This window comes from Dunckerocampus dactyliophorus, chromosome 18, assembly GCF_027744805.1.
Source record: "Dunckerocampus dactyliophorus isolate RoL2022-P2 chromosome 18, RoL_Ddac_1.1, whole genome shotgun sequence".
Classification (NCBI taxonomy): domain Eukaryota; kingdom Metazoa; phylum Chordata; class Actinopteri; order Syngnathiformes; family Syngnathidae; genus Dunckerocampus; species Dunckerocampus dactyliophorus.
Window position 1 is genome coordinate 16594392 of NC_072836.1, and position 27500 is coordinate 16621891.

The following is a 27500-nucleotide window of genomic DNA, read 5'->3' on the forward strand; positions in this document are numbered from 1 at the left end:
GGGCCTAGTGTTTGTTCAGCCAGAGAGGCACAGAAGAAAAATGGCGGCTCCAGGCGAACCAAAACGGGACGCCGGGCTAATATTTTGAGCTTTCACACCAGAAAGAACACAAGGTGTACCCGGGGTTGGATGCTCGGCGTCACCAACAACCGCTGCGGCATTGTGGGGGTACCGCTTTGTCTCGCTTCATCGTCGGTTAAGCGGACGCAATCATTGGGATTGTAAAATAATAGACTTCGCCTATCATGAGAGGCAAAAGGGGCAGGCCGCCCAAACCGCTACCAACGGAGGAGCCGTCTCCAGCTACGGCTACTGCTCGGGGCTTGCGGCCGAGGAGGAATATCAAGCCCAGGGTACGAGACAGCGGGGACGAAGACGTCGAGAGTCCGGTTCGGGAAGCAGTCAAGCCTAGCAGAAAAAGGAAAGGAGGATCTGCTATATCGACGCGAGGAAGGGGACGAGGCAGAGGCGGCAGGGGAAGACGAGGGGGTCGTGGAGGAAGGAGAGCGCCTGTGTACAAAAATGTGGTGTACGACGACCATGAGAGCGACGAAGAGGACGACGCTGTCAGCCTGAGGTCGGAGGAGGAAGAGCTGGTCGAGGAGGACCCTCAGTCCGAGGAGGACGAGGCCCTCAAAGCAGACTCGGACTGTCTTGATGATGTGCTGGACGACGAAGAGGAGGTGGAGGATGATGCCAGCGACTGCACAGAGAGTAGCTTTCGGAGTCAGAGCACACACGCCAGCACTCCGGGTAAATCAACTCGAAACGCAACCATAATGTCCTAACATGAGGGTGGAAATGCCCTATCTATGATCCAATTTTGGACAAGCACACGAAGCAGTAAGGTTATTGTTCAAAATGGAGAATGCACACTTCTTGTATGAAAACAGGCCGCGGTCTGCTTTGTAGGCAGGTGGATTGTCGCGTCAGTTTCCTGACCTATCCATACAAGCTAATATGCCTTTAAATGATTGCTATGTATCCTGTGTGTGATACTTAGCAATATGTGCAACTTCATAATGCGACTGTTTTGCTTTCAAGCTAATGCTAACGCTAGCAAGTAGAATTAGCACGTGTCTTACCTAACAAGTTACTGTCAACCGATTCATAAGCACATGTCCCCTCCGTATAACCTTTACAGTAGCACTGTGTCGTTTTTGCTGGACTGGTGATATAATTTAATTACATTTGATTAACTAGATTGCGGACATAGCTATGATGATGTGCCTGTCAGTGCCAGCTTATTAGCTTCCTGGTTAGAATTCTGCTTTTACAACCCCCAAACTTGTCGAAAGTGGAACAACTAGTGTGTTTTCATTCATTGGGTGAAGTCTTATAAAGTATAAGTATCACGTCATACGTATTCTACCGCCTGGTGCACGTAACTAGTTCTCGAGCGAGTCTCGTATTCATGAGCCAAACCGCTCAAGTTTTTATAGAATTTATGAAGAGTAGAAATTTAGGAAACCTAAGCCGAGGGCCGCTTGTAACGATACAGCCTGGAAATTAGGAATGGACCGATCCACATTTTTTTCACTTCTGATCCGATACCTGAATTTGGACGTTTGCTGACACCAGAGATCTGTTGACTTTAATATGCAACCACAGCAAAAGAATATCAGAAAACGCCTATAAAAGAGTATAAGCAAACGTAGTTGTCGTGACACATGCAGCGCCTCTTCAGACAGTCGGACAACACAGAACTCTTAACTTCCGGGTCGCTACATTATTATTATGGCTTATTTTTTATGAGGCTGTAATAAACGCCTCTCTACAGGCGAGTATGACGTTGTAGCGACCCGGAAATTTTGTTGTGTGCGCGTGCGCACGGCGCGAGTGAGAAGGACAGCTACAGTGCATGTATGGAGATGGCTGTTTTTATTATTGTAGCTAAATTTGCTGATTGTTTTGGCAACATTTGCTGATATTCCTCTAGCCACAAACGTGGCTTATGGATCGGAACTCTCCGTAGGTGGTATCGAAAATTACACTGGTATCGGAAACCGATACTGATACCCATTCCGACTGGAAGTAGCATATTATACTGTATGTTTGCAAGTTAGACTTGACATGCCCACAAAATGCCTGTTTGTAAGTGGAGAGCATACAATACAAATAAATGTGTGACCTTATGTGTGCAAAAAGATTTTTATTTAGGAGTTGATGGAGATGAGCAGAGGATGATGGTGTCTGTTGTCACAGATTAATTAATACTTTTTGTGTTTGTCCCACAGGGAGGAAAAAGGCCCAGGCCCCCCGACCTCGCACCCCCATTCTTGAAGAGAAGAACATTCCCCCTCTTGAGCTACCTGAGTCTTCAGAGGACCTCCTGGTGCCTGGTGAAGAACTGCTTAATGCAACCTCCATCTACGAGGTGCTTCGGAACTTTAGCACGGTGCTGCGCCTCTCCCCCTTCCGCTTTGAGGACTTTTGCGCAGCACTGATCGGCCAGGAACAGTGCACTTTAATAGCGGAGACCCACATTTCTCTCTTGAAGGCAATCCTACGCGAGGAGGACTCCTCCAACACGACCTTTGGGCCTGCCGACCTCAAGGACAGCGTCAACTCCACTCTGTACTTCATCGACGGCATGACGTGGGCTGAGGTGCTGCGTGCGTACTGTGAAAGTGACAGGGAGTACCATCATGTCCTTCCATATCAGGAGGTGGATGATTATCCCTACGGTTCAGTTGAAAGTAAAATCAAGGTGCTTCAGTTCTTGGTCAACCAGTTTCTCACCACCAACATTGCGCGGGAGGAGCTTATGTCTGATGGCGTCATGCAGTATGACGACCACTGCCGCGTCTGTCACCGACTGGGCGACCTTCTCTGTTGTGAGACCTGTCAAGCAGTTTACCACTTGGAGTGCGTGAAACCACCTCTGGAGGAAGTTCCAGAAGACGAGTGGCAGTGTGAGATTTGTGTGGCACATCAGGTGCCCGGAGTTACGGACTGTGTGACGGAAGCGCAGAAGAACAGGCCCTACATACGCCAGGAGCCCATTGGATACGACCGCCACCAGAGGAAATACTGGTTCCTGAGCAGAAGGATTATTGTGTAAGTTTGGGATCCCTCTGTGTCCATCTTTGCGTCAAACAACAGATTATGATAATATGTTTAGGCTTTCATCTTAGTATTGCTGATGTATGAATTTCCTGAAGACGTTTGCAGAAAATAGCAGCTAAGCATTCAAGCTGTAATCAGTCTAACTGACTAAATCACTGTGGTCAGGCTTCTTCTGTCATTGGGAATTGAAGAAAATTGGGAAATGCACTGAATATTGTAGCTGACGCCTTTCATGATGCCGACACAAAGAAACGCATGAACACCATCATTCCTTAAAGAATGATGGTGTTCATGTGTTGCTAATGACAGTACGTCTGTGTAGGCTCTCAGTCGTACAGGAGTTGTCCATCGAGGAAAAGGTTTCGGAAGGTGTCGGACGTTTCGCTCCTCAGGATGAAACGTCCGACACCTTCTTCACAGAAGTACAGATGACGTCTCAAGAAACCTTTTCCTCGCTAATGACAGTAGTCCGTGTAAATAAGAGGAGTAACATAAAAGCTATTTAATGACAATCATGAAGATGTTAGGGCTGCCCGACATGAGGAATTATGTCATACAGTAACATTAAAAAAATAGCTCTGATAAAGGACTTTAAAAAACTTTGAAGAAGCGCGGTTACACGTACTATGCTGTAGGCCGGTTACCGTGAGCAAATGAATGGCTCCTTTTTTGGTGACGTGCTACAAATGGCGTGTCGTAACTTCCCCTGAGCTCACTTGTAAACAAACATGCCGTAGACCGTGTGGGACTTCTCACTGTTTCAGAGGAAGACATTTTGCCAAATGCTCTGCAAACATTCCGCGATGACGGAGCGGGGGGGAAGCTTCAACACATCAAACCTTATCAGCCACCTGAAACGCCAGCATCGCAATGCTGCCCGGGGCTTGTTCCTATCACTTATGAAAAGTGAAAAAGTTTGCCAGGGATGACCCGTGGGCTAAAGCGATCTGCAAAGCGATCCGAGGGTGGCAACATTCGAACATACTGCTAGCATTATATCCTGCCTCTTCCTGCTTGGAGTGCACCAATGTAACACACACACTAGTCATGTTTGTTGCATGCTAATGATAGCAATTTGGCAAAGTTTTATCTACTCACGTTAGTTATCGAATGTATAGCCTTTTATTATCACAAATAATTTTTAATGACTTATTTATTTATTAACTTATTTAAGTTTTTTCAACACCCAGCAGAACATGAACCGAGAACATTACTGTTAAATGTATGCCAAAGTTGCTGAGGCCTTTTGTTACCTGACCTATTTAGTTCAATAGTACTATGTGACTAGTACAAAAGTGCAATCCTATTTTAGAGTGATATGAATACATGGGAAATTCATTTTTCAATAATTTATTTTTTCCCATCAAAATAACACAATTAAGAAAATAAACAATTTCAATATTTTTGTTACAGAAATCTGTCCTGTATAAACGGTATACATTCAGAGTCCAGCACAGGTGTATCCAACTTGCAGCACTATTAAAGCTGTGCCACTTGTAGCTTGCCTGTGGGACAAAAACGAGCTAGCTAGTTGCCGCCAGAGAGGCACTGAGAGCCCGGCAAAATGTGTAAACAAAGATGCCGGAATGTGGAATGAGATTGAAACGTGAGCAATCACACACGCTGCCATAGATAGGCCTCGCCTGTGACAAGCTGTCGTCACTTGACTACTCATTTAACTGACTTTCATTTGCTTGATAATAAGAAACAAAGCGAACGTAAACACAGTGTGCAGTCGTATTTCCTGGTCTTTTTATTCCGGGTATCGTCACTTGTTTTCCTTGCCTCTGTCTCCTTTGTTGTCTTTTCATTTCTGTCAGAAACGTCTCCATCGCTTATCATCCGTCAGCTCTGCACACTGGTGTTCCTGTCTGCCTAAACCTCTTCTAATGGGTGGAACGGGCAGCCTGTTGATTAGTTTGAGCACTACGACCACGTAGCTTGAGGCTTTTGTATCATTCATACATAAAGACACTGATACTGAAATGTTATGTTTTCAAATGATAGACCCACTTTCACCCATTTTGACACTGCTGTGTGAAGCTAAATTCAAGTACCTGCAAGAACATGAACCACGTACTGTATGTAACATCCAGCAGCTGTCTAATGTTCAGTCTTATTTCCTTCCCAGTGAAGAGGACGGAGAGCATGCCAAAAAAAAGATCTGGTACTATAGCACCAGAGCCCAGCTGGAAGAGCTCCTGGAGGTCCTGGATAAGGAGTATTGGGAGATGGACCTTTGTGCCACCCTGCAGGAAATGAAGGAGGAAGTTCACACTCACATGGACATCACAGAGGACCTCACCAATAAAGCTCGTGGAAGCAATAAAGCCTACCTCACAACTGTCAATGGTAGGGATTTGATATGGTCCGCCGTATACGCAGACACGTCCCGCGGTGCTTGATTGCTTTTGAAGAAGTAGAAGGTAGAAGTTGGTTGTCATTCAGCTCACCATGTTGGTGTTCTGCAGTATTCGTCTGACTTGCTGAGCATTCGGCATTCATAGTTTCTCAAACAAGCACTTTTTACAATTTAAGACAAAAAGTAATTTTGCAGCAGGGGGATAAAAACAATGGATCCATTCATCAAGCCCATATAATGCCATCACATACCGTAAACTAGGGTTGCATGCTTGGTTAGGGTTTGGTATTGCTTGCATATTATCTGATACTGGTGCAAAATCGTTAAATTTGAAACAGTGCTGGTGCTTACATGATGCCTGAACCGTTACATAAAAATGGAAAACATACTGTACATATTTTGTTTACGGACAACAAAACCTTTTTATTTGTACAGAAATTTGTGATATGCAAAGTTGAACACCCACACACGCACGGGGAGAACATGCAAACTCCACACAGAGATGCCCAGATCTCCTGACTGTGTGGCCAACATGCTAACCACTCGGCCACTGTGCGACCCGATTATGATACAGAGTTTCAGTATGCATCTCTGTTTTCAGTATTCCTTTAGTTGGCTGTACAGCGAGAAAACTATTAAGCGCATACTGTTCAGTATATTGTGTGTCTAATCTGTTTGTCCAGATGATACTCAACAATTGTCTGTCTCCATTTGGTGATAGAGGTGGTCATGGAACGATTAAAGAGCAGACGGGAAGCGCAGAACGTTAACAGCCAAGCAGAGGAGGTAAAACAGCAAGCAGAAACAAGTTCTGGACAGACGGTGGAGGACTCTGCCACATCCCAGCTTGGCGATGGAGAGCAAAAAGACACTGAGCCCACGGAAGGAACTACTCCGCCAGGTAAAGAAACTGAATAACAAAATGCCTTTGTTTAACCCACCCACCCGCACACTGGTTTTAGCACTTGTGCTAGGATGTCCACCACAATCCTGAGTTGCTTCTACAGATGCACTATCGAAAGTGTCCTTACCGCCTCCATCACTGTTTGGTACGGTAACTGTACAACACGTGATAGGAAGGCACTCCAGCGGGTGATCAAGACCTCACAGAACATTGTTGGGGCAGCCCTCCCCTCACTGCAAGACATTTATAAATCTAGAGTCCTACGCGGAACACACAACCTCATCAAGGACAGCACACATCCACAGCACTCATTATTCACACTCCTACCGTCAGGCAGACGCTACAGGAGTTTGAAGTCCAGGACCACAAGGCTGGCAAACAGCTTTTACCCACAGGCCATCAGGCTTCTCAACGAAGCACTCACACACGCCGCACGCAACACACGCACACACTCATAGCACTTTATTTATTTATTTGTATTAATGTCTCTTCTGTTGTTGTTGCTTAATTTATGTGTTTACGTGTTTATGTTTCTTATGTTCTTATTCTTTCATTTGTTTTCTTTCTTTTCTTGGGAGAATGAACAGAATAAGATTTTCATTGCATGGTATAACTGCTGTTGTACTATGCACATGACAATAAAACTCTCTTGAATCTCTTGAATCTTGATATCAATGATACTGTAGCCTCCTTTTGATGAGAAGTGACATTTTAATGTGTATTTGTGCTGCGCCACAGCCTCAGGCATCATTCCCCCTGCTGACCAGGAGAGCTGCATTTCTGATTCTAAATGCAACTCAACCCACCAGGACTCAGCAGAAAATCCTCATTCAAATGACAAAGCCCAGGAGAGTGTGGAATCTCCTCCAGTGGCAAAGCCAGGTACTCCAGTCCAACATTGACTCATGGCCAGCCGCCATGTGTGACTACTGTATATGCTGCATGTTTAGCCATTCAAATCCAAAGATACGACCACTTTTTTTTTTTAAACCCCTTTTTCACTGCAGCAAACTCTGGTTCTGGTGCAGTGCTGGAGTTGAACCAGTGTTGGCCTTGAACAGGCTCTACACCAGATTAATTTTCCATTGTCCTGGGGAGCCGTGTCATTACGTCACAAGGTTTACGCCTCCAATTAGGAGTCATGCATTTGTAAAATGTTTATTTTGTCAAACGTCTAGAAGAAAAGCAATGACTTGCTACTAGGCAATCAATAATTAAAAAACTACTTACAGCTGCTATTTTGTGCAATATTCAAGTAAGACTACAGTATTTGTTTTTGAACGTTACCATAAAGCGGTGACCGAATACAGATCTGTCACGGAGTTGAAACACTTCCCGCTCTCCAAAATGAAATACAATGCGTGATTGTATGCTAGAAATAACCATGAAAAACATAATTTAAATGTAATATGAGTGTGGATTAAGAGAATAAACCAAGATGGTGATGTATGTGTGGTGGAAACACGTTCCTTCATAACAAATAGTGATTTAATATTAACAAATGTGCGAAGGAATTTCAATTTTATTAACTCTCCACATCATTCACTAGATTGTTTGACGGGCCTTGTGGTTTATTTTATATTTTCAGACATTTGCTAACTAGATTAAAGTCTGCTCTGGCTCTCATATTGACCAAAAAATGACTCAATGAAGTTGAAACGGAGGTAACAGGCGGGTATTTACCTGCGGTAATACCTCCCCCGCTTCATGATGCAAACTGTTGAAGATCCAGAGTTGAACCAAAAAATAGAGCACCAGTTTAGCACCCCTGTGGAACCATGATAATGGAAAACCAAAGCTATGAAAACCTGCTCCGAACCAGTCACAGTGGAAAAGGGGTATTTGTGTACTCATCCTTATCACACTCATCTTGTGCAGTGTTTGGCACTGTGGCTAACTGTCAATGTCACCACCAAAAACACCAGTTCTATTTGGATATTTGGTGCCAGACCAAAGCTTTTGAATGTTTAGAAACCCTACCTGCTCCTTTTCACAAGTCATACTGTAGGTCAGAGGCTAAGTTCTACAGTTACGTTTCACATGGTATTAACACCAGTAATTAGCTGTTACTCCATCTCCATTTAGACGAGAACGCAAATGCTGAAGTGAGCAATGAGTCCATGCAAACGCACATCCACGATGAGCATCCAGAAGAAGGTCATCAGGTCCCCGACTGCGCGACTCCTCAGAAACCAGAGCAGCTGGACCTGTCTGAGAGGTCCTCTCGCTCTTCATTTACAAGCCAAGATGGGAGAGGTGAGTGATGGAAAATAATTTTAAGAATGAAAACAACACGCTTTTGTGAAATATCAAATATCTTTGCAAATATGTTTCTTTTGTTGTTGTTTTTTTGATGAGGTGTCATCTCCTTTCTTATTAACAGAGGAGTATAATGAAAATCTCAAGAAGAATAGAGCAAGTGCAGCCGCACTGGATTTTCTTAACCAAACACCCCGAGGCAGCAAGGAGGTGAGGCAAATGACAAACGATATACCGTAATTAGGGGTGCACGATAACTGATAATTATGGGGCCGATATTAGGAATTATGACATTATACCGATAGATCCGATAACATTAAAAAGTAGCTCAGATAACCAATTATTCAAAAAAAAAAAAAAAAAACCCTCCAATGAGGGGTACAAATCAAGTGCTCCTTTTCTCAAATGTTGTAAACAAACACAGGGTCGATTGTGCGGGATCTAACACAAGATGTGTGTGGATGTGTACTTCATTTTCCTCTCAATGCTTAGTTGTTCCTGATTTCTCCTTATGTTTCAGTCATCCCCTGTGCGCTCTGATGGAGAAACTTCATCTCCCATTCTTTTCAAAAGCGACTCGGTGACCCTGAGCAACTTATTCAAACTGGGTCAGGAAGGTAAATATAGGGTCTACCACAACCAATACAGCACCAACGTCCTGGCCCTCAACAAGCATCAGCATCGCGAGGACCATGACAAGCGGCGGCACCTCTCCCATAAGTTCAGCTTGACAACTGCGTCCGAGTTCAAGTGGAACGGTTCCATCTATGGATCCCGGAGCCTGACTGTCACCACCCTGCGTCTCACCATCATCCAGTTGGAGACCAGCGTCCCTCCGCCATTCATGCACCCTAACTGGGCATCACACAGGTACTGGTGTTCATATTAAATCAACTTGCTCTGTTAAGAGATGGTACCATTCAGAGATGGTAAAAGGTACTGGTGGACACATTTGTTATACTTTTGGACAGCCATGCTGGCAATAATCACTCGATGTTCTGCCTTTGGTGGTTTGTGTGTTTTAAATTTAGAACAAACTGGAACAAAGCCGTACAAATGTGCAGCAAAGCGAGGGAATTTGCCCTGGCATTGGCCATACTGGAGTGTGCCATCAAACCAGTTGTCATGCTGCCTATATGGAAAGATTCTCTCGGGCACACAAGGTAATGTGCGTACAGTATGTCACTGCAGGAACGATTACTTTGACTTTACAAGTTACTAAACAGCACAGTCTCTTGTCTCAGACTGCATCGCATGACCTCAATGGAGCGTGAAGAGAAAGAGAAGGTGAAAAAACGGGAGAAAAAACTGGAGGACGAGGAGACACTGCAGCAGGCCACCTGGGTGAAGTACACCATTCCCATCAAACATCAGGTAAAACCTTTATATCATATTAGATATACATCAATGGGTGATATGGCCTCAAATCTGTATTGCAATAAACATTGCAGCCTCAGACCATTGGAGCACAAACCATTCCAAATGGCACTACACCCAGCTAATTTCAGTCCTTAATTCTACAATTACACCCAAGATACAGAGAAAAGGAAAAACTGGTGTCTTGTTAGGAAAGGAACGGATACTGTCAATTAGGTAAATACTCAGTATTAAGCATGGCTACTTGAAATAAAGAAACAATTCGTCAACTGTAATGTACAAATGCTTCAAACACATTGCACAAAATAGCCTGCAACATTTGGCGCTGTACACATTATTTCTATCAAAGCGGAGTCAAAGCAAAGTCCACGCGTGGTGGGTTCATCAAAGTGACTATCCTACAGTATGTCCACCCTGGGGCAGATGCAACCCTTTTGGTGAGACAAAAAGCTGAAATGTTGATGCACACAAAATTTGTCTTTTAAATATATATAGTTTCTTTTTTTGCCTTTAAAAAAATTAAACGCGCATCCGTCATGGTCAATTCTGCAAATTAGACAATGGCGGCATCCAGACCATTTAATTTAGTGCATGCTTCATTGTAGTTCTTTGCTGTTTTGTTTTTCTGACTAGGTGTGGAAGCAGAAGGGTGAGGAGTACAGAGTGACAGGGTATGGTGGTTGGATTTGGGTCAGTAAGACTCGTGTGCCTCGATATGTGCCCAAATTACCAGGAAACACAAACGTAAACTACCGTAAAGAACTGGAAGGTAAGGAACTACCTAAAGTGTTGTTTTGTTTTTCCATATACTGCATCATGTGCGCATGCATTTTTTTTGTCATCACTACAGCCAAAATGAGAAAGGAACATGCTGCTTGCACAAATAAACAGAAAAAGCCTGCTGAGAAGATGGAGACTACTCAAAGTAAAACCGAGGACAAGCAGCAGGCATCCATTGCTGCCTCTTCTCAAAACTCCTCCTTGGAGCATGAACAGTCCTCAAAAGAGGAAGTGAAACCCACAGGGGAGGAGCAAGAAAAGGACCAAGAGGAAAAGGTAGAAGATAACAAAATGGAGGTTGAGCCCTGCCTAAATACCGCTCCTTCAAATGTTGAAGAAGGTAAACCGTATTTGGAGTTTATCTTTGGATTGCTTTAAATAGTGTTATCTCAAAATTCGAATGTCCCAAGTGTTGCACAAAACTTTGAGGTGATACTATCATCATGCATAATGTCACTCAAGACTTCAGCTTACCTCACTTGATTTTATTACGGGCATGCCTGCAACGCAGAGCACTTGTATGGCCCTATGATACATGTTTTTGACTTTGTTGTGATTTGACTTTGGAACAGATTCATTCCGTTTGAGTTGTTTATTACAAGAAAAATTGTTTTGCAATCTAATCCAACTAAACCTGCCTTATTTATTGTAGAAGTTGAAAACAAATCTCCGTCATCATCTGCTGGTCAGCCTGTAAAAGAAGAGACCATCCAGAAAAGCCACCAACCTAAGGAGGAGGCCGCTGCAGCAGAGCCTTTATACGATGTTGTCAATGTCAGCGAAGGCTTCCAGTTGCGGACAGCTTATAAAAAGAAGGTAAAACCCTCCAAATTGGATGGACTGTTGGAGCGGCGTGTCAAACAGTTCACCTTGGAGGAGAAGCAAAGACTGGAGCGAATGAGACAGACGGCCCTCCTGTCAAGAATGACAGCTGCGAGGTCTGCTTCTGTGGTGAAGACTGAACGAGCTGTGAGCCCGTGTGTTAAAGTTGAAGAAGACGAGAAGGACACACTGGCGAAAGATGCTGTCGTTAAAAAGCTCGACTTTGAGCGGGAAGACGGCGAGCAAAAATCAAACATGGATGTCAAATTGGACTCCACGGAAATCAACCACAGCATGCAGACGGAATCCAATCTTGTGCAGGAGAATAGTGGAGGGGCTGCTGCACACAAAGAAGTGAACGGAGGATCCATAGGGCTCAACGGTAAAAACAATTATAAATCAGAAGCAATTGAAAGTGAGGCGAAATCTGAGAAACAAGAGGTGGCTCAAGTGGGAGAAAACACAAAGAAACGTGCCTACGAGGAAATGGAGCAAGGCAGTGAAAAGACTGATGAGGAGAGCATGGAGGTTGACCAAAGCAAGACCAATGCCGAGCAAGTGAATGGAGAAACTGTCACCACTGCTCCTTTAGATTCAGACCTTAGCAATCAAGTCCAATGTGATGGCAAAGAGTCTCTGAAAGAGCCTGTTAAGTCTCTAGTGAATGGAAATATCTCCCAGAATGATGCCTCTTATGACGGTCATCCACCTCCCTCAAAAGTCCCCAAATTAGAGAATCATGTGGCTGAGAACGTAGATCCTGATAATACTGTCAGTAATAATCCGGATGCACTTGCAGTGCCTACAAACATTCAATCTTCAAATCAATCAAGTGCCTCCTCCCTTCAAAGCAGTGATAACGGCAGTCATACAGAGGATTTTAAAACATCCGCACAAAGTGTCACAGAGTCTCAAAACCCCCAAACAGCTGTAGCAAGTAGCACAGTCTCTTCGACTGTCACCTCCACCACCAAGCCAATCTCCTTAGTTTCTCAGAAGTCCAAGCCTGTCAGTGCAGCTGTTACTGGTCCAAAGCAAGCCATCTCTGCTTCAACCACAAGCAGCTCCATGACAATAAGCAAAGAATATTCCACCAGTGACAGAGTCACTCTTCTCAAGTTCACCAAATGTAAGAAGGCTCGGTCAGGCACAGCCTTGCCATCCTATCGCAAATTTGTCACCAAGAGCAGCAAAAAGAGCATCTTCGTCCTGCCAAACGATGACCTGAAGAGGCTGGCGAGGAGAGCAGGCATCAGAGAGGTGCCCATCTTCAGTTATAATGCCAAGCCCGTCCTGGACATATGGCCCTACCCTTCACCTCGGCCCACTTTTGGAATCACATGGAGGTTGGTGCCACATCTGCATCTCATTTGTGCTCTCATTTCTTAATGTTTGTGACACTTGATATTTAGTTTTACGGTCTCTCTTAATATATAGATTTTTCTATTCCTTTCCTGTTTAGGTATCGTCTCCAAACTGTCAGGTCTCTGGCAGGAGTTAGCCTGATGCTGAGGCTCCTGTGGGCCTGTCTGAAGTGGGACGAGATGGCTGTGAAGCCCTCTGGTGCTGTAGGGATAACACGTAAAGGTGACAAATTACTGAATCATTTTATCAAGTGCCCTGCGATTGGCTGGCGACCAGTCCAGGGTGTACCCCGCCTGTCGCCCGAAGTCAGCTGGGATAGGCTCCAGCATACCCCCACGACCCTAATGAGAAGCCGCATAGAAAATGGATGGATGGATTTTATCAAGTGCCTGCGCGGTGATGTAATACTGTTCTTTGAAGGCCTTATTGAAGGTCAGTTACCGTACTTTGCGGAAGATGAAGTCCCTCCGGAGTATGTCGCATCAGTCAAAAAAATGCGTCAAGAGGAAAAAAACATATCTAAGGTGAACTGGACTAAAGGTTGCAGTTACCAATATTTATGATCGCGCTAACATCACCAACATGGAGACAATCAAAAGCTACAGAAGCTGAAATAAGTCCTTTTTTCAGTATATGGATACTATAAAAAAACATACCTATTTAATAAATGTCAGAATGTTATTGATGCTTGGACGCATTCCAGTGTGTAGAATATCAGCCAGCTGTATTTTAATGCGAAAACATCATTTTTGTATTCACAAAATATTAAAATACACTGAAGATCATACGTTTGTATTTAGTTAGTCAATGAATGAGCAGCTACAATCTCCAAGACACGGAATTAGTATCTTAATTAAACAACACTGTTGTCTAAAATACCACATGTTCTCAATCCACACAGGTGTCATATAATTATAGTTGCACATTACTGACAGGCACACAGTCTCCAAGGCAGAAGCGTATTACAAAGTATTCTGTAACAAAAAAGTTTCCGGGATGCTCTGTATCATTCAGTTTGTGTGCTAAACTGCTTCACAAGCAAATCACACCTGACTATAAGTCACAGGACCAGCCAAACTATTCATAACTGCGACTTATACTCAGAAAATATGGTCCATTACAAAAATACATAAGTACTAATAAAGCATCAATGTTTTACATGGCTATCTGTGCGTTAAATAATGATTTAACTTGTGACTGTTGGGTTTTGCTATAATGAACACTGTGTTTATTTCTCTCTGCAGAAACTACAGACACAGATATCACCACAACAGAGATAATAAAACGCAGAGATATGGGCCCCCATGGCATCCGCTCAGAATACTGTATCAGGAAGATTATCTGTCCTCTTGGAAACAGGGATACTCCCAAAGGTAATTGTTGTATTTGGTAGGAGACTGTAAGTGTGACAAAGATTTGCAATGGGGGAATTTTTAACAACCTTCTGCCAATCATTTCCCCTTTTCTATGAGTAGAAACTCCTACTCCACAGAGGAAAGGCCTGCGATCAAGCGCCTTAAGGCCCAAGAAACAGGAGTCCACAAAGCCAACAGGGCCTATTGCTGTGGAGACATGGATTCCTGAGGAAGAGCTGGAGTTGTGGGAGATCAGAGCCTTTGCAGAAAAGTGAGAATTGGAGAAGTAGCCGCACATAGGTTGTTTAATTTGCCCCGAATGAGATGGTGACTGTCTTCTCGAGGAACCTACACTATCAGTATTGTGTGAATAAGGCCATGAGATAAGGCTTTTTGTAAGTACCTTGTGGATAGCTCTTTCCTTTGCCCTGCAGATTGGAGAGGGAGAAATCACAAGGACTAGATTCTTCCAAGACAAGCAGCGCCCTAAAGACCTCAGAGGATGTCAAGGCCCATTTGGAGAATCAGCTTAAACAGGCTAGATTGGCTGCCCAGCAGGTGGGAAGACAGCGCATCTGTGCATTCCTGACATATTTATGATTTTAAAACTGGGTAGCTACTCAAAATTCCACATAATGTGTGCCGTTTTTAGAAACGCTTGGAGCAGCAGAGACTCTGCACAACACCTCCCACACCCACACCCACAGTTACAACAACCGCCGACACCACCTCGTCCAGCACTCCCAGTTCGACTAGTGCACCTGTGTCCACAGGCCAGAGGACAGGTCAGATCACATCAGGAACCAAGATGGTCTTGGCCTCCAAACTGGCCTCTCCAGTCTCCCTACAGCAAGACAAGAACTACCATCAGTCTTTTACGTCGTGGGTCAAGCAGGGTCAGACCAACAGTAATGCAGGTAACATTTGTGTACACAGAAGAAGTGTATGAATCGCTGCATCTGAAATACAGTCTATACATACAGTTTATACATAGAGCAGTATATCTCGCCTCTTGTTCTTCCTAAAGCTGAGGGCCATGTTTTGTACAGTGGAACCTTGGTTTTCATCGTAAAGACGTACCAAAAGTTCAGGTGAAAAAAAATCAACAAGAAATAATGCAAATCTAATTCACGCTTGCCAGACACCACATTTTATAAAGAATCATTATAGTTGTACAGGCAAAAAACGTGCGAAGTACAAATAAACGGGGAATGAAATGGATAAATTAACATTTAACTTCACTCTGACCTTGTTGATGAACACGGTGATGAGTGGAGACAGGGAGAGTTAGAAGAGCCACGCAGTTGCTGTTTCACTCTAGCCTGTTACAAACTTAACTTTAATGAGTGGACAGTTAGAGACGCGAACTTGTTTACTTAAGCTTTATGGTAAACTTCAGCAACACGTAAAATCATTACACTCACTGGCCCTGTTCACTTTCTGTTATGTGCTTCTGTTAAACCGTTCCCCCTTACAACCTGTGTCACCTAAGGAACCTTTACTTTGCAATCTAATTTTAACAGACGCTACCTTTGTTCTTTGCTACAACTTTTTTTTTTATTCGATAGTATTTCTCACCTTCTTTATCAAAGTTCTGCCACTTGCAACTTTTTTGCAGCCGTACTTAATTTTTTTTTTTTTTTAAACACAGATTCATCTAACACTCAGAAATACACAGTGCGCTTGAATGCCCCACCAGAGCATGGCACACTGTGCTTGAAAAGAGGAAGGAAGGAGACAGATACAAGTTGTTCATTGTCCTGTGTGCGTTCTCTGAACAAATAAACCACCCACACACACACATAATGAAGGTGATCAAATGATTCCCTAGCTGGAATGTGTCTGTAGTGTCATCACTAAAAGATCTACTATCAGTTCTTCAGAGTCAGAGTCACCAATGTGAGGATGGTTTGTTTGGGCACTCTATTCTGTGGACTACTTTGTTACGTGCACTGCTTAGCTGTGCAAAAACCGAGACAAATTTTGAGCATTGATTTTTGTTGAAAACCAGAGCGTACGAAAACCGATGTTGCACTGTACTGCTGAACAGACACTCTAAAGAAATGTTGTGTATATGTCTTTCCATTTTTGTGTGTGTTCCAGCTGTGTCTTGGTCTATGTTTGTATTTTCATCTCTCTTTTGTATTATTCTTACTATCAACAGTTCAGCAGAAATGCATGAGCATATTCCCATCTGGGCCACCTGCCAACCTGAGGACATATAGTACACTACATCCTACGACTGGCAATATGAACATCAGAGCGAACAGCTCGGCTTCAACTGCTCAACAGCAGGTACTTTGCCTTTATGACTTTAACTTTTTAGGTTAGCTTACTTTAAGCTATTGCACCACTATTGTTTTTGCTCCAGATGCTGAAAGCAGGAAGCCACACACAACCTGGAACATTGGTGAACCAGTCCTCGACCTCAGCTGGAGGCTCTGCCATGGTCAGAAGTTCTGTGTTGGCTCAGCAAGGTATTCTTTCACCAGGCCATTTACATTTTAAATGCAGTAAACCTGTGGGGCTTATGTCTACACAATCAGTTTTCATTCCCTCTCTTTTAGGCCATCCACAAACGGTCCAGATGGGCCATGGCCAAGTTGGCTCAGCAGCTGTGTCTGCGTCTACACCTTTGCAGGCAACTGAAGGTCAAAGAGCAGCAGGTTCTGTGCCGTCACCTTGTGCTGCAAGCACAGCACCTGGACAGCGCCCTGTGGTCCCCCCCCAAGCCAACAGACCACAGCAGGGTCAAGTCAAACTCACTATGACACAGCTCATGCAGTTAACACAGAGTGCTCAGGTAAGTGCCGCAGTTCCATTTCTGTCGATTGAAACCCACTCTTTTAATATACAGTGCTTAACAAATCCATAGATGATGAAAAGTAAGGGCACAAATATTTAGTAAGCCTTAAAAATGAAGAGTACCAAATAAAATCAAATAGGATGAAAAAAATAAAATAAGTCTCCAGTACTGCTGCAATACTACAGAAAAAAGAATCTCAAAGAATGTGTCCAAAAAAGGAGCAGGAAGAAGCAAAAGCTTATGGTGTCCTGCCCCATCGCTACATAATGCGTAATACATAATTACAGACCTGCCAACATGTATGCATTTTTTTGTACACGTCACATATTTTTACCCTTAAATATGCTTGTGTGCTTCGCTGCTCCAGTATGCATTTTGTTGCATTTCGCCAGTTTTAGTTTTGAGTGGCGTCGTGTGATGTGCACCTCCAAAAACGTTCCTTGAGCCATGGCAATGCAGACCGTTAAGGCTGAGATTGGTCAGCTCGTAGAAAATTATTTCCTGTTTGTATATGAGTATATGTATATGAGTATATGAGTCCACCTCTGAACACCTTTCCTTCTCTTCCAATTTTGGATCAACGTTTGCAGTAAAAATGACTGTTGTAACACATTGATTAGTTGCAGCTGCAATAACACTTCCCTCATCTCTTTAATTACCATTGTTCACTCTCAACAAGGAAGTTAATAAGCCTAAACAGTCAAGCGACCGTTGTGGTTGCTCACAGAGCTATAAAAGCTGACAGAGCTATAAAAGCAGGGGGTAAATAAATTTCAAAATACATCAAAATACATTTACGACCACTGGCTCGTTTTTTATTTTGTTTTTATTGTAGAAATAAAATTAAACAAATAATACAGGGAAAACAGTTAATTAACTTTATTATTATCATTATTATTATTGACTGATACATTTTCTTTGCTCCACCTCAGGGAGGAAATCCAGGTCTGACAGTGGTGATCCAGGGTCAAGGCCAGACCCAGGGCCAGCTGCAAATTGTCCCACAGGGTGTAACAGTCATCCCTGGTCCAGGTCAGCAGCTAATGCAGGCAGCATTGCCTGATGGGCAGGTCCAGCGCTTCCTCTTCACTCCCACACCCCCATCCTCATCAGTTTCAACATCAGCACCCACTACAGCTATTCCTGCCAAGCCTGCTGCAGTACAGAGCCCGCCAACCCAAATATCAAATCCTGCTTTCCCCAGAGCCCACGTTCAGACTACCCCTTCAGCCTTGGGCCAGACCAAAATGGCAGCCCCTATTCCTTCTTCAGCACAACCTGTTTCACCTCTCTCTTCACAACCTACTTCAAATTTGGGTTCTACCCCAGCCTCTGTCCCCTTGCAAACAAACGTTCCAGCCCCTTTTCCCATAGCAGTACAAGTTCCTGCACAGGCACCAATCCAAACTCACATTTCAACCACTACCCAATCATCACAGTTATCTGCTGTGTCAGCTCAGGCTTTGTCACAAACACACGTTTCACCCTCCCTAACCGCTCCTATCACAGTGCAACCTGAAGTGGCAAAAGCGATGCTTGCCTCGCAACAAAATGCAGGCCAAGCAATGATCCCATCCAAAGTACCAGACCAATTCCTCACACAAACTCAAACTGCAATGACTGTGACTATTTCTGGACAAGTTCCACCCCAACCCCAGACCCAAACGCATTCTTTGGCCACCCCATCCTTAACACCAGCTCCTGTCCCGGTGCATGTTACTGCCCCTACCTCTGCTTTAGTCCCTCTCTCAGCCAATGCTGCTGTCCAGTTTGCTGCTAACACTTCCCAAATGCAACTTTCGGGATCTCTCCCATCCCCTGTCCAAGTTCCAACCCCTCCCCTTGCTCCTGTCTCTGCTCCTGTCATCGCTGTTGTGTCCAATCAAATTGGCGTCCTGTCCCCAGTTAAAGCACTTACCCAAATTCAAGCCGCAGCTCCTCGTCCTCTTCATTCTGCTGCGGCCAATGCTGTGGTTACGCCAGTCACAGCCACCTCAACCACACCTTCAGTACCAGGTAGAAAACCATTCCACTATCAACACTATGAATACCCTTGACCTTATTAATACATTTACTTGTTTCTGTTATCTTTTCTGTCCGTGTGCAGCGCTGATAGAGCCGAGGGCAGTCCATTCTGTTCAACAGACAACAGTTCCGAATTCAACTGCCCTGGATACAGTTCCTGCCTCCACACCCGTGTCAGGTTCCACACATTCACCCGTTTCCTCCCTGCCTCAAGCATCGCTTGCCTTGCAATCTCAAGTCCAACACCCTGCAGTAGTGTCCATGCAACAGGTGTCGCAAATGCCGGTCTCTGCTGTGCAGCTTCACATGAAGGCTTTACCCGTCCCTTCTGTTGTTACAACAGTGAGACACACCCAGCCACAAACACTTAATCAACTGCAGTCCCAACCTCCAAACCAAATCTGTGCACAGATTCAGGTCCAGCCTTGTGGCCAAGTCCAACAATTGCAACATATTCAGTCCCCACCGCATCTCCAGACCCAAGCACAAATACGAGTTCACTTTCAGCCACAAACTCAACAACCATCCCAACCCCAAGTACATCAGCTTCCTCATATTCAACCCCAAGTGCAATTCACCTCCCAAAACCAAACCTTGCCCCAGGTTCAGGTTCAACATCAGTCAAGGGTCCAACCTCAGTACCAGGTGCAGGTACCAGGTGCACTTCAGACACAAGTGCAAACCCAACCACAGGCTCAGCAACAGCCTCAGGTTCAGTCTCAGGCTCCAGCCCAGATCCAAAGCCAACTCCATCCCCAGATTCAGGTCCAGTTCCAGCAACAGAATCCGCTTCACCCTCTGCCTCATGCTTCGCAGCACCCTCAAGTCCAGACTCAATCACCAATTAAAAGTCCGATACAAACCCAAACTCAATTCAAAGTTCAGTCACCAACCCAGGTTCAGGTACAGACTCAATCCCAAGTGCAAGCTCAGGTCCAGGTCCAGTTCCAATCCCCAAACCGAAGTCATGTTCAGGCTCAGCCTCAACTTCAAGTACAGCCTTCAATCAGGCATCAGCTCATCACTGTTCCAGGGCTTCAACAGCCAGTCCAGCTGTTGTCAGCCCTGCCGCCTCATGTTGCAGCTCAGATCCAAGCCCAGATCCAAGCACAGGCACAGCAGCAAGGTGGGGCAGTTCCCCAGCAAATCAAACTGCAACTACCTATCCAGATCCAGCAGACGGGGAGTCAAATTCAAACGCACCAAATCCAGAACATGGTGACCATACAGGCACCAACGAGCATGCAGGACCAACGCCAGAGGATGCAGCAGCAGCAACAACCTTCACCACCAAAGAAGAAGAAACACCAAGAGACTAAAAGGGAGCATAAAGATCCGAATCAAACGGCTGTGAGCCTAGGAGATGGCATTTATAAACAGGTGAGACTTTTAAACAAGGGTTGGTCTTTTGCAACACATTTCAGCACAAAGAATGCATTACTAAGATAATGTTCATTGCTGCTGTCAGGTGGGAGCCAAGCAAAGTGTTACATCAGAACAGCTGAAACAGAGGAAGACTGTAGCTGCTGCTGAGCGGGAGGAGAACCAGAGGTCTGGGACTTCAGCTTATGTTTATTATCCTAATGTCCAACAGACAGCTCTAATAAGGATGATGAAGAAATAGTGTTAATAATGTGCAAAATACATGGATTGTAGTTTAGAGAATTAAAACAATACCCAACTGCATCAAAAGAAATTTGTCTTGTCCACTTTTCCCAGGATGATTGTGTGTAACCAAGTGATGAAGTACATTCTGGATAAAATCGAGAAGGACGAGAAGCAAGCAGCTAAGAAGCGAAGGAAGGAGGAGGTGGTGGAGCAGAAACGCTCCAAGCAGAATGCCACCAGGCTCACGGCACTGTTGTACAAGCACAAAGAACACCTGAAAGCTGAGATTCTGAAGAAGAGGGCCCTGCTGGACAAGGACCTTCAGATGCAAGTACAGGTTAGTATACATTCAGCTTTCTTCAAAATACACTCCAGGGACCAGAGAATTGGAAACCTGGCCTTAACAAATACAAGAACAGATGACAAAGAAAATACAATAGAACCTTGAGGGTGGAAAATTGTGGCACGCATTGAATTTTTTTTTTCTTTTTACATATTTGTCACTGTTAAAGATGAGTCATAAGTCAATCATAACACATCCCTAATATAATGGTAGTGGAAACACTGGATGCTCACTTAGCGGACCTTGACTCAGACTTTTGAGATGTATTTTTCCCCGAAAATTGTGTTTGGTTTCCAAATCCGTTTGACATTAGGTAGCTTCCAGTGTTGTGTAAGGACTTTCTACAAGAGTGTGGAGGGTGTCTTCCCGTTTCTCTGCAAGGTTATATCCCAAAGGTGTTTCATAGAATCGTTTCAAAGTGATGTCTATCATGGGGCACTATTCATGACGTGACATGTTTTGCCATTCAGGAGGAGCTGAGGCGGGACATCGCCAGGCTACAGAAAGAGAAAGAGAAAGCCCGAGCTGCTATCGCCCAGGCGGCGGCAGCAACAGTCAAGTCAGCCCCGCACTCATCCCACTCCTCTCACCCCTCTCACTCCACACATTCCTCTCACAGTACCCACACAGCGGTACCTCCGTCCTCATCCCATAAACGCAAGCGAGAAGACGAGCGAGACAGAGATAGAAACCGGGATAAGGAGCGACATCACGACAAGAAGCGGGACAAGGACCGGGACAAAGACAGGGACAGATACAAAGACAGAGAAAGAGACAGAGACCGTGATCGAGAGAAGGAGAGGATTCGAGAGCAAGAGCAGACTCGACACCGGGACAGGGAGAAGGACAGAGAACGAGACAGAGACAAGGACCGAGATCCCTTCTCATCAAAACACAAAAAGAAGAAGAAGCTCTCCTCTACCTCAAAGGATCACAAGAAGGACACAAAATTGTACTGTATCTGCAAAACGCCCTACGATGAGTCCAAGTAAGCTCGCTGTACATCTGAACTTGCCGTTAACTTGAAAGTGAAATGGAAAAACAAATTGTCTTTGCCCTCAGGTTTTACATAGGGTGTGACCTGTGCTCCAACTGGTTCCACGGCGCTTGTGTGGGCATCACTGAGAAGGAAGCTAAAAAGTTAGAGGACTTTGTGTGTAGCGATTGTAAACGGGGACAGGAGGGAGGAAGCAAGGAGGAACTCTACTGCATCTGCCGGACACCATATGACGAATCACAGTACGCCTCCTTGCACGTTACAGGTGGTCCTCGCTTTACGCCGTTCCTGGTTTCGCCGTTGTGTGGTTACGTACGCACTGCCATTAATTGTTAATATTCTACAAAAAGAAAAAGAGAAGTAGTCCTTTGCAAGCTGGGTAATACATAGGTGCGTTTCAGGGGTGTCCGAAGTGTGGCCAGGTGGCCATTTGCGGCCCGCAGCGGTTTTTCTATTGGCCCCCACCACATTCTAAATATTTAATTTAACAAGAAAACTAAAGCAGTAATTTTACAAGAATAAAGTCAAATTGCGGGAAAAAGTTGTAATCTAATGAGAAAAAGATGTAATGTTACACTAATAACGTAGTATTATGAGGGGATAAAATGCCATTTCAGTAGCATGACGTTGAAAAAAGATATTGAGTCGTAATATGAGAAACGAAAAAGACCCAATGTTGTGATTTTTGGAAAATTATGGTGGGGAAAAGGCTATATAGTTCTGGAAATAAAGTCTAAATATTGTGGGAATAAATCCTACTATTACGAGAAGAAAATTTACAAGAGGAAAGTTGAAATAGTTGGAATATTAATTTTACGAGATTAAAGTCAATATATTAAAAGAAAAATGTTGTATTCTAATAAGAAAAAAATGTCATTTTAATACTTAATATTATGAGGAAAAATAAATGTCACTTCAGGATCCAAATGTTTGAGAAACAAACAAAACAAAATAAAGTTAAAGAAAAAAATTGACAAAGATTATCTAAGAAGAAAAAAAACGGCAAAAAAAGAGCAAAGCCTGAAGTTCATACGAATAATCTACTTTTTCACCTATATCACAAAGCAGAGATGCAGTTGTTTCTTGAAATATTATAACTTCTTAGCATTCTTTACAAAATCTTAAAGTGGCCCTTGCATCCTTTCAATTGTAGTACGTGGCCCTCGGTGGAAGAAGTTTGGACGCCCCTGGTTTAATCTCTATTATGACTCCCAAGTCAGTGAGGCAGACTTGTTTGGTGTCAGTGTGAAATAATGAAATAATAAATAAATAACGCTCAATGAAGAACTTAACATTTGCTTCATGTCCAGTCCAAGCTGATGAAACGCGGCGACTACCATGAAGGTTAAAGATATCTTTGAAGCTGTGAAAGGATCTGCTCCTATGAAATGGACAGTGATAACAGCATAAGCAGCATATTGTGCTCATTATTGAGACTTTCTGTTCCCAATAAGTCTGTCTCAGCCAAGCCTTTGCAGGACAACCTCAGGGTAATGTTTTGGTACTGTTCTGTGCACATTGTGCTGTGCACATTGTGAATGAAATTAATTTAGGTACAACAACATAATTTGGATGTAAGATCTGATTTACACCAAAAGTCGACTCTGCAGTTTTGGAATGGAACTCATCTGTAACCCGAGGACTACCGAGTACCTAATTTATTACCTTTGAATGCTAACTGAACATGAGCACTATTCCAATCGTCCCCATCAGGTTCTACATCGGCTGTGATCGCTGCCAGAACTGGTACCACGGACGCTGTGTGGGCATCCTCCAGAGCGAGGCCAATCACATCGACGTATACGTGTGCCCCCAGTGTCAGTCGACAGAAGATGCCATGACGGTCCTCACGCCGCTTACTGACAAAGACTATGAGGGGTTGAAAAGAATATTGCGCTCTTTGCAGGTATGGAACCTACTTGGACACCACACAAACTGAACTATGATGATGGTAAACTAAAGCGCCACCTCGGATAGATTATTTTTTGCAGCATGGTTTGCGGGGTGCAAAACTTATATCACTCTCACAATGACAGGAAGTCCCACATGGCAGCCATGTTTGTTTTGGCTTTGTGAAGGGAAAGTAGGCGGGAGACGGTCGCTATAGGCTGGACTCTGCAATGGGGGCGAAGGTGATCGGGATATGCCGATACCGTGCCGTTTCACGGAAATCCATCGATACTGATCGGTGGCCGAGGGATCGGAGAAACCCTAGTACAAAATATGAAACCCTGGACTAATACAATCAGTGAATTTAGAAAATAGGCTCATTCATCACGTTGCACATGAATGCAGCGTAAAGGAAACAGAAGTATTAAAGGAAGACGCGTCACGCCCCGCTCGCATAACCAGTGCTTTCATCGCAAATTGCATATTTACAATCCAAAGCTGAAACTTGGAAATAATTCCACACCCCGGACATACTGAGCTAGCAAGCTTGTTGCAGTATGGAGCGCGTCATCACTCACGCTGCAGGAAAAAAAAAAACATATGAACCAATTTCATGCCAGTATCGCTACAGTCCTACCTAAGATCCAAAATGTTTTCACTTTACGGAAATGCATACATGTTTCGTGTGGGTAAAGTGGAAGGAAAGAAAGTAAGTTTGTGATATATTCCTGTTTGAACAGTCTCACAAAATGGCATGGCCTTTCCTTGAACCAGTGGATCCGCATGATGCACCTGATTATTATCGTGTGATCAAGGAGCCAATGGGTAAGTCTTTCTGCCTTACAGATTTTAACAGTAGAACACGGCAAGAATTTAGAATTCTGTATTTTTCCCCGCCCCTGCAGACTTTTCCACAATGGAAGGCCGCTTACAAAAGCGCCATTACCACAAGCTCACAGAGTTTGTGGCCGACGTGACCAAAATCTTTGACAACTGCCGCTACTACAACCCAAACGACACGCCCTTCTTTCAGTGTGCGGAGGTGCTTGAAGGCTTCTTTGTACAGAAGCTGAAATGTTTCAAAGCTAGCAGGTAAGCTTCCTGGTCCGTCCTTATTTGCTCGCTGTAATGCTTCGGTCCCACTACCTTTGTGTCACTCTTTGTTCTTACTTTTTCGAGCATTTGAAGGCTCCTTGTAGTGCTTTGTGTCACTGGCCTGCATGAATCCACAGCAATAGATGTCAATCTTGTTGTGTTTGACTCAAACAAAAACTAACCATGAAGTTAAAAGATGGCGTGCAATGCCTGGTCTGCTACATCCGTCATGTGTATGATCTTTGGTTTGTTCACCTTTGCTGCATGCCTATGATTTATGCCATCCCATTTTCTCTGTCTTCCAGATTGTCAGATTCTTAAATGGGCCAGTCTAGCTGGAGTCTGGACTGGATGCTTGGTTCTCTAATTATAAGAATGGCAAGAATGCTCAGTAATCACATTAACGTGGTAGCCATGTTGCCGTTAGTTCTTCAGGTCAATGATGAGGATACCTTTTGTTTTGTCATTCCACATCGAGCGTATTCGTCTTAATCAACAGGTTCTCAGAGCAGTTTCTCAGCAGGGGGGATTTTAAAAGCATTTTACAGAATGGTTTATATTTATTTTCCTGATGTTCTGTACATCGACCATACTAGTTCAAGTATACAAAGCTGCATATTTTATTACAGAGATATTTATCATTTGGCTCCACCTCCTTTAATGTACATACTTTTATCATGTACAGTGGTTGTAATATAGCATGTTGGAGGCTTTTTAACAAATAATCTTTATATGAGAGTAAATGTAAGTCACGTGCATGCTCATGCTACACCCACGCTCACAAAAAAAATGGAAAACTGTTTTCAATCAAGAAAAAAGGCATTCCTTGTACTTGGCATCCAACATGGCAGCAGGATCATCTTCCAATGACCCCCTTTGCATCCTATGTTTGTGATAATTGTGTACATGTTGCAAAACAGCATGGGAAGGCCACTTAACTTGCCCCTCTCTCCACACTTTGTAGGTCTCATAGCAACAAGCTACAGTCTTCTACTTCAGCCTCTTAGAAAGCTAAACAAAATGCACTTGCCGAGATATTTGGCTTTTTCTGAACTGTGACTCTGTGACGAACTCTGCCACGTCCTGTCTTTGGGATGTGCTCCTTTAACTGTGCAACCAGGCACTGCTGCTTTCACAGAGTCCATCAGGCTGACCATTTCAGCACCAAGGGACCTTTTTTGTTTGTTTTTTTGTACCTGTCTTCTTTAAGCGGAACTGTACAGAGGCGCAGCATCAGCTGAGTCATTTCAGAAGAAACTTTACCTCGGAGGAAAGACTCAAGGAGCTCTCGTGTTTCCATGTACTTTTCCCCCCCCCCATTCTTGTTAAAACTCCCACAGGCCATCCTAGTGGTCACCACGTTCAACGACAAGTACCGAGCGAAATGTAATGGCGTTTTACTGAGCATCCTAAAAATGTCTTTACATTCGCAGTGGAACATCTTTTTATTATTATTATTATTATTATTATTTTTTTTTTTTATTATTTTTATTTTTTTTTTTTTTACTACTTCCATTGTTCATTCTGAAGTGGCATGAGAAGACAGTTGTACAACAGTAGATGCTTGTTAGGCTGTTCAAATTGCTCTGCAATAGTGACTGACTTGAGTGATGAATCTGTGTATTTGAAGGTTCCTACTCTGTTTGTATAAAAAAACAATGTCTGTTTTTGACTTGAGTTTTTTTTGTATTACAGTTGAAGAATTATGGATGTATATGGAATTAATAAAATGCCGAAGTCTTGAATTGTTCCTCTGTTGGCAACTGATGGTAAGGTATGGGGTGGGGGTTGGTGTTAGATATTATTATGACACTTTAATTCAGTGTAATAGCTTGGTGGATTGTTGGTCTAATTGCTTCTCACAGAGGACTTCACAATTCACACACTCACTCTCCATGACACACTCGCATAGCACAATCAGAATTGCGCAACATACGACTGATGGAAAAATACTGGGGCGGACACAATAGATTAGGCGTGGCTAAAGCGCGGCCCAGGGCCGATTAACGGCCCGCAGCTGTGTTTTTAATAGGCCAGCGGTACATTCTAAAAATATAATTTCTAGAGTCTAAGAAAATCTAAATCAACCTACAAAAAAAAAAGTCTTAATTTTATGAGAATAACGAGTGTCATTTTAGTACCATAAAATTGAAAGATTTGATTTTTTTTAATAGTTGTAATATGAATAATTATTTTTGGAAAATTAGGTTGCGGAAAAAGTTTCAATGTTAAAAAAAATATACTCAAAATATGGAAATAAAGTCATAAGAATATGATTTTTTTTTTCATGGGACCCGGAATGCCTGGTGGCACCTCCACTCACAGCCACATGGTTCTGGGTTCGACTCATCTCAGACGTCTATGTGTTGAGTTTGTTGTCTCCCTGTGTGCGCACCTTTGTGAACCATATTTGAATGAAAAGAGCTGATTTACTGTATATTAA

The 27500-nt window shown here is 43.7% G+C and overlaps 1 protein-coding gene across 2 annotated transcripts; it reads left to right on the forward strand.

The window, feature by feature from the left end:
* bptf (bromodomain PHD finger transcription factor) lies at positions 1-26922 on the forward strand. Of its 2 annotated transcripts, none has more exons than XM_054759522.1 (31): positions 1-753; positions 2238-3060; positions 5201-5421; positions 6153-6332; positions 7074-7217; positions 8421-8591; positions 8719-8804; positions 9115-9464; positions 9626-9757; positions 9839-9968; positions 10605-10740; positions 10822-11091; positions 11404-12919; positions 13036-13160; positions 14183-14311; positions 14414-14564; positions 14728-14851; positions 14946-15210; positions 16458-16588; positions 16665-16770; positions 16861-17091; positions 18027-19115; positions 19207-20504; positions 20593-20675; positions 20844-21069; positions 21546-22063; positions 22138-22314; positions 23786-23978; positions 24703-24787; positions 24868-25054; positions 25363-26922. In XM_054759522.1, exons 1-31 carry the CDS (start codon positions 246-248, stop codon positions 25376-25378), a joined length of 9801 nt encoding a protein of 3266 aa, XP_054615497.1. In that variant the 5' UTR covers positions 1-245; the 3' UTR covers positions 25379-26922. The 2 variants fall into 2 exon arrangements, with proteins under 2 accessions (XP_054615497.1, XP_054615496.1); XM_054759521.1 differs by having other exon boundaries at positions 26022-26921.
* Positions 26923-27500: the final 578 nt, after the last annotated feature.

Excerpts from the sequence above, each read along its gene's own strand:
- bptf (XM_054759521.1), top strand. The coding sequence starts at position 246 with ATGAGAGGCAAAAGGGGCAGGCCGCCCAAACCGCTACCAACGGAGGAG. Across the intron at positions 5,422-6,152 it reads CTACCTCACAACTGTCAATG|AGGTGGTCATGGAACGATTA; the intron begins GTAGGGATTTGA and ends ATTTGGTGATAG. Across the intron at positions 14,312-14,413 it reads AAACAGGGATACTCCCAAAG|AAACTCCTACTCCACAGAGG; the intron begins GTAATTGTTGTA and ends TTCTATGAGTAG.